The sequence below is a fragment of the Fundulus heteroclitus genome, chromosome 6 (genome assembly GCF_011125445.2).
Source record: "Fundulus heteroclitus isolate FHET01 chromosome 6, MU-UCD_Fhet_4.1, whole genome shotgun sequence".
In the NCBI taxonomy this organism is placed as follows: domain Eukaryota; kingdom Metazoa; phylum Chordata; class Actinopteri; order Cyprinodontiformes; family Fundulidae; genus Fundulus; species Fundulus heteroclitus.
The window spans coordinates 11,892,018-11,899,650 of NC_046366.1; the positions used below are offsets into that span (position 1 = coordinate 11,892,018).

General features: G+C 43.0%; 1 protein-coding gene across 1 annotated transcript; it reads right to left on the reverse strand.

Annotated features, from left to right (window-relative positions):
* Window positions 1–3,628: 3,628 nt before the first annotated feature.
* LOC118563356 (G-protein coupled receptor 35-like) lies at window positions 3,629–7,329 on the reverse strand. The gene is made up of 3 exons (XM_036137764.1): window positions 7,322–7,329; window positions 5,418–5,547; window positions 3,629–5,233 (listed from the first exon to the last, which is right to left on the reverse strand). The coding sequence occupies exons 1-3, from the start codon at window positions 7,327–7,329 to the stop codon at window positions 4,322–4,324; spliced, it is 1,050 nt and encodes a 349-aa protein (XP_035993657.1). The 3' UTR covers window positions 3,629–4,321.
* Window positions 7,330–7,633: the final 304 nt, after the last annotated feature.

Genomic DNA, 7,633 nt, shown 5'->3' on the forward strand with positions numbered 1-7,633 from the left:
GGCGTGGGCGGGCTTTATGTGTTGAGTAACGTGCAGCACCCGAGAATCCCTCAGTTTGCCTCTCCCTATTGAAGAGAGGCAAACTTTAGTCTGGCTGGCCAGGCTAATGTTCCTCCCCATCTGTCCCTCTTAATTCTTCTTTCTTTCCCTCAGCTCAGTCCTCATGATCGGCTGTTGCTCACCTAATTACTCTCACCTGCTCTGCCTGCCTTTTCTCCCCATTCTTGCTTCTTTAAAAGATGCCCGGTTCTCTTCCCCCATTATTGGTTCCCTCCGTTACCTTGCTCTATTTCAAATGCTCTGTTCTCATGGCTGCTGCCTACTTTCCTGTACAGCACCTTTTGGTTCTCATCGTAACATAATCTGTAAGATTTTCTATTCTTATTAAACTGTCGCAGTGCCCGACACATGCGCCTGTCTGCAGTGTGGTCCAAACCACATCACACTAAACTTAGACTTTAAGAAGAAATAAATGAGAAATTTACTGTAAAAATAACCTAAGTCATTCTCATTTGTCACAGTAACATTCCCTATAAACAATCAGTCCTCTCCATCAAGAATGCCTTAGTTAGGGTGACCAAACGTCCGTATTTCCCGGGACATGTCCGTATTTCACGTCCTGTCCCGGGCGTCCCGGGTTTTTTTTATAAAGTGAGGAAATGTCCTGTTTTTTTAAATTACCTTCATTGGTACGTCACGCTGCGTGTGACGTAATCCCTGAGCCGGTTCAGGTTGGGCAGCCCTGCTATTAATCACAAGATAGAGTCCTCCCTCGCGCTTGTCGGCCGCGCTTGTCTCTTCCCCCCCCCCCCCCCCCCCCCCCCCCCGCGCTCGGCCGCGTTTGCCTTACAACCCCCCCCCCCCCCACTCGGCCGCGTTTGCCGTACAACATCAACCCCCCCCCCCCCCCCCCCCTAACCCACACCCCCCCCCCCCCCCCCCCGCTCCAAGGTGTCCTGGTTTTCCCAAATGAAAATATGGTCACCCTAGCCTTAGTGAAGTTACGTGTGCATCCTCCTGCGTAGCCATTTATTTTAGTTCGGCTGTGGGCTCGGTAGCTATTGCTTTTCGTCACAGCTGTATGTCCAGCCATAATACTGCAACTCGTGTTGGGGCACTCCTCGAACAGTTGAGTGGGGCAAGATGGATACTTGTGAGTTTGTGAACGGACAAATACCGCGAAAATTCTACTTGCAGGCAAGGTTAGAGATGGTGTGACAGGTGGGCTTACCTGCACGTGGATAGATGGCCCACTTTACATTGACGACCCACGAGTACACCAAGCAGAAAAAACACATTGTAAGTCAAACGTTCAAAGGTGATGCAGCTGTTAAAACCATTGGTGTTGTTGGTTGCATTGGTAACACTGATGCACATTCTCTATTTTATCTGTAAGATACCACCCTGTGCAACACTGTCATAAACAGTTAGTGTGTTCTCTGTTGATCGCTGACTGGGCAAACCACAAATACTGTAAAATCGCACACCCATGCATCCATTTCAAGAGAGATGAGAATAACAAAAGGCAATTAAAAGCTGCAACGTGACTGAAATTTGTCTGGGAACTTTTTAAAGAACATCCATGCAAGGTAAAAATAAACTTACAGTTTATAAAAGCCCATCTAGGGACAGGTGCTGCACATTATCTCACATTATAAGTGCCACCATGCACGCACGGTGGTGCTGCTTGCTCCGTGTGTCTGTGTTGTGAATCTGTCCTTGTTACAGCTTTTCTTGATCGCTTTGACCTGCTTAAAGAAACTGGGGCCCGCTCAGTTTGAATCATCACTATCTCAGAAGACACCACTTTCAATTGTGTTAAAACCCTCTCGCTTTGCATTGACCCCCCCCCCCCCCCCCCCCCCTCCTTGTGCAAAACAGTTAACACGGATGTCATTCAAGCAGTCCAAACTCCATTGCTTTAGCTAAGCAGAAATCACCTAATCCTAACTCTTAGAAGCTATATAGATCAGCATGAAATCACTGTTTGAGACTCCTTCACACAAATCGTCAATTAGCATCATCAGTCTGCAGAGAATAATGGAGCTTGAAGTTTAAGGGGGCACATCAGGTCTTCATTTATGTTTATGAAGCCGGCTTCAGTTTGTAAAATTAGGAGGAACCTCATTGGGTACAATGTCACACCAGGGACGGAGGGGTGCCAACATAACCATGTGTGCTGATATCTCCAATGATATTGTGTTCTATGCTTTATCCCCACTATTGGACCATACAACACCGTACCCCTCTTAACATTGCTTTGTGAGAGGCTGATCCCACCTGAGGAAAGAGGGCTGTTGATGCCTGGCATCCCACTCCTCATCACTGTCTGGGTTAATGTGGCATTCCACCACTCTGGTTTGCAGTACACACTTGTATGAAGATGCAGTTCCTCCCTGCATACTATTTTTTTTTTTTTATCCCAGAGAGGAGTTCTCCAGGGCTGAAATGTGGATGGTTTATGACCACAATCCCTATGAACAGATACCCTTGCTGAATGCAGTGACTGCTGCTGCCCAAGAAATGGGTGCAGAGGAATGTCAAGGCTGGGTAAGACATACAAGAAAATTTTCCCTTGGAGCATTGCAAGAGAAGATATTGAATGTGGTGTGGATGAATTCCTGTGACCTCACAAGACAGAGAGACTGAGTATCAGTAGTGGGTATTTCTTATATAGTAATTAAATTATCTTGACATTTTACTTTGGTTTACAATATTTTCTGTAATATTTACAGTATTTCAGTTTTCAGACACTGAAAAAAATGCCCTGAAATCAATACAATTTGACACTGACTATGACTATGACAGCAAGCTTTAGCACAGTTAGAGCCATTGGCAAAAAATAAAAGTGTAATTTTGACTATAAATCCCACTGTTTAGGCCTGTTGGTTAACTGTTTCTAAAAATGTGGAGTTTGAATTGACTGCTGCGTGAAAGCAATCATGATAAACCGCTATTAAACTAAAAAAATATAGATAATAGATACCAACAGAGCTGCACTCTCACAAATCAACCTTACTCACTATATTTAACCACCATTTGCAATCTCCTCATCATGCCTTCAATTTATGTGCTTAACGTCTTTATGCAGTGGCTGTGGTCTAGGGTTTCCTGTGTGACATGGTTTTATTCTTATATATATATTTACAATTCCTGCCATCTGACCTCACAGATAGCTAGCTCAAAGCCCTCGGCAGCATCTTGAGAGGTTGGATTATGATTTAAAAGTACATTTACTTTTAAATTTATTTCTAAATTTGAAACAATACTATACAGACTATGTAGATACATAGTTGCAAAGTTGCAGGATTTTTAAGGGGTAAGGTGTCTGTTACGGGAGTTCTGAACAGATAACTGACTTCCCTGAGTTACTGAAGAAGGAGACGGTCGTGTGGATACAGATCCAGCATTTTTATTGAGAAACAGAGCAGAGATTCACATAGATGGAAAGTAATCGCACCCCACGGTCCCGCTGCAGTCTGCGTCTGCCCCGTCTCTGCCTGCCTCGCTTTTCGGGCTTCCCCTAATACTGCACCGTGGCCTTGGTTTGAGACATAACAAAGACAGTCTATCATAGACAATAATCATTCTACGCAGCATTCAGCCTTACACTCGGCAAACAGTGGAACTTATACACAGACATCATGTCTCCAGGCCTCCTCTGTCCGAGTGGTGTGAGGCCATAGTGACTTCAGAATAATAACTCTTATAACAGTGTCCTAACTGTTTTGGTAGAGTAAGCGGTGATAGAAGCTCTTGATGTAAAGACTAATTTTAAATAAAATCTCATTTTATTTACAGTGCACTTCTCCTACAGTCAGTTGTAACAAAAATTGTTCTACAGACGTTAAACAAGCAAAATAACAGCTGCCATGTTCTATTTAAAGTGTTCCAATATTATATATGCTATCCCTCTAAAAACTACTATAGAATATTAGGAATGGCAAAAATTACATTCATTACAATTACATATTTAGAAGTATTTACAGAAATATATATGACTGCTTGGGATAGCATGGCCTCACAAACTTATTGAAAAAGTAGAACATTTAAATTAGAATCCAGAACCCCTATCGGTAAACTGAAAATGGGTCGTCAACAGGATAACGATACAAAACACCAACCACAGACCCAAATAACTTTGTAAGAATAAAAGTTCTTACAAAGTTATTTCTGAACATAAGAATGTTTCCAGAACATAATAAATGTGGGTTGGATTTCTACGTCTTTCTCAGTGCTGCCACATTTTAAGCTCTTATACACATCGTATGCAGACAAAATTTTAAAAAATATACAATCTGTTTTTTGTACAGTCCCTAATTTATGTGTAAAACCTTTTTAATAAGAAATAGTAGCTGATGGAATCAAAGCAACAGTTTGTGGAAGCGATCCACTCCGATGCTTGTAAGAAGGCATGACTGGGTAAATATACAGACATCCAGTCTGGTGGCAGAGTAAGGAAAAAGCTCAACACAATTGCAACGTGGTATGGTGTGTAGCAGACAAGAAACACGATCATGTTTGCCGTTATTATACCAACAATGCTTTTTTTTTTCCCTGACTGGTTCTGGTCCCTCGACAAAATACAGATGATCTGACTGGAACAGAACACAGTCACCAGCAGAAGAGCCAGGTAGCCGAGAGACAACAGCACGATGAAATGTTGACGGAGACGCCGGTTTTTGCATCTTTCATAGCATGTCCAGAGTTTTTCAGGATAGTTATCCTTTTGAAAAACAACAACGACTGAAATCAGGAACAACCAGATGAGCAAGCAGACGGCGACCGCTGCCTCCTTCCTCCTCCTCCACGATCTGGCCTGCAGAGGGAACCTGATGCTCAGGTAGCGGTGGACGCTGATGGCTGTCATGGTCAGGATGCTGGCGTACATGTTGATGAAGTGCATAAAAATGAGGAAAGTGCAGAGGAAAGTTTTAGGCAGGCAGAAGAAGGCGTCATAAACTCTGAAGGGAAGGAAAAGGACGAGGGCAAAGTCAGCCAGAACCAAGTTCAGCATGTAGATGTGGGAGTCGGTCCAGGAGGCCCGCTTTGCTACGAAGGCCCACAGAGCAGCACCACAGATGAGGAGGCCAAAGACAAACACAAGACTGTAACCCAAACCGTCAAGGGTAGTTTGGTGGCAGCCCGCATCATCACTGGTGGTGCTGTTGGTTGCATTAGTGCAATTTGTGTCCATGCAGCACATTCTGTACTTTATCCCGAAGAAACCATCCTGTATGAAATTTAAAAAAAAAACTGTTAGCAGATGATCAAGTAAGGGAAAATCTCCATCCATCCAAAAAAAAAAAAGCAATAAAAAGGAGCAACTTCATTGATATTCAATACATTTTAAAATACATGAAGCTAAAATCAGCTGGAGGAAAATTTAAACTTACTATACTAAAAAGGTAACTTACCAAGGGAGCTGCTCTCTTGATTATCACAGTTTCTGACGGGATGCTGCATGCCCCAGTGTTATCAGCATGTCTGACGTGAACTATCTTCTCAAATGCATGCAAGCTGTTTTTGTGTGTGGTTTTTGATTTCCTGTGTGATACTGTAAGTCACTCAACAGCTTATACTCTGCATACATGTGGAGCACCACACGTGTTTATTTTAGATGTCTAGAAGACAAAGAAGCAAGCTTAATGCAAAAAGAATTTTGATTGTGCTAAAAAAAAATAAAAAGCTGATTGGCACAACCGATACTAGGAATTTGCTTCTGATCTAAGAAAGACACAGATAGAAATATATTTCTCTAAAAAGGAACATCTTAGCAAATTAGATCATGACTGAAAAGTAAATTTATTTTACCAGTTTATTCTCACAATTAAAATTGTATGAGGTTGAGTTTGATGATTATGGCTTACAACCTTTATCCCATCAAGAAAGCTTTGTGGTCGTAACGGGCCCCCCTGCTGGTGGAGGGCATCAAGAAAGGTTCAAGCAGGAAAGGTTAAAAAAAAAACACCAGTTGTTCAGATTGGAACACTTTGAGATTTTCAGAATATATGTTAGCAGATGTTAGCAATTTAAAGATGATTTTATGCAGCTCAGACTTCCCCATGTCTGGGTCTGCATTTACAAACAATAAAACAAGTTGTGTCAATGCAGAATTGAAAAAGTAAGTTGAAAACAAGCGACATCAGCGGGAGGTCAGTTGTACTGTAGTGGCCTGTGAGCTTTCCTGGACTCGGGTCCCCAAATGACATTCTGCTCATGGCCTCATACAGCCTTCGGCCCCAGAAGCATTAGAAAGGGCAACGTATGAGGAACTGATCAGAAAAACAGAAAGTATCTTTCAGTCGCTCCCTGAACAGGTTTCTATTGCTTTTAGGCATGTGCTGTTAATGGGCAGTTGGCACCCACTTGTGGAGAATCTGATTTTCTCATTTTAATTGTTTGGGAGGCGACAGAAGGAGGGGCTGACTACGACATTGGCCGCCACTAAGACACTGCTGTGTCCCAACTGGTTCTGCAGAGTTTGGTTAAGGGAGAAGGCTGTTTTCTTTTTTTTTAAAGGGACAACTGTGCTTAAAGCCACTCACAAATGCCAGCATATTATGCTCGATATCACTGTTGAGTACTGTAAATGTTTACACACGGATTGAAGACAACTTTTAATCCAGTGACATATGTGACACTAAACAGCGCTTTAGATGTGCAGTTGTGAAACCCACTGCATTCGTGACTAAGATTCTCACCACCAACCTGCTGCTTCTGCTGTAAAAAAAAAAAAAGCGTGTTACTAGAACTCAACTAGCAACGTATTAGCACTGTGCAAAATGGTAGAAATTAAATAAAAAAAGCAAATACAGCTTTACAGCACAATTTAGGACACCAAGTACAACAATATACTTTAACAATCAAAGACACAACTACGCTGCAGCAGAAATCCTCCCCATCTGATCAGCTCTTTACCACAACAGGGCTCCAACCTGCTTATGGTTAAGTTATCAAGGCCAACCCAAAAAGCTCCAGACTCTGTTGATCAGCACATAGCAGACGCTGAAGGTAGAGGTTTCCTCTCTGGACTTCCTCCTTCACACCAAAGAGACAGAGACGGAGGAAACAGTCAAGATCTGATCGTATGATGGCCACAAACAACAAAGGACTGACTGAGAACGACGCCGTCAGCTCTTGTGGGATTGAAGTCAAAGATGTGTGGGTGTTAAGTACTCGTTCCAAATTTCCAGCTTATTCAGCTGAGAATCAACACTAAAGTCCGAAGGTACACCATGAGTGCCACCACGTAAATCAGACAGGTCTCTATGAAGAGCCTGGAGGGTAAAGACTAAGACGGTGATGCCCTGTGTCTCACCAGTTCATGGGTTAAGTCAGCAGATGAGTTCCTCAAAGTGGAGTTCTGTAGGGCTGACCCCAGCTGCCAGGTTTCTGCACCATCTAGCAGATCACTGAGCAGATGATCTATGTCACCTACACTTCTCTGGACGTCATCCTTCACACCGACACTCTCCTGCAGACAGAGGAGAAGATGGCATCTGCAAAGCCCGATGCTCTGATGTCACCTATAGACTCCAAGGTTGAGGATTTGAAGATATGCAGGATGTCTGTCTACTCGTTGTTGATGCAAGGACGTCAGACTCACATCTCGGCCTGCCTGCCTACAAGA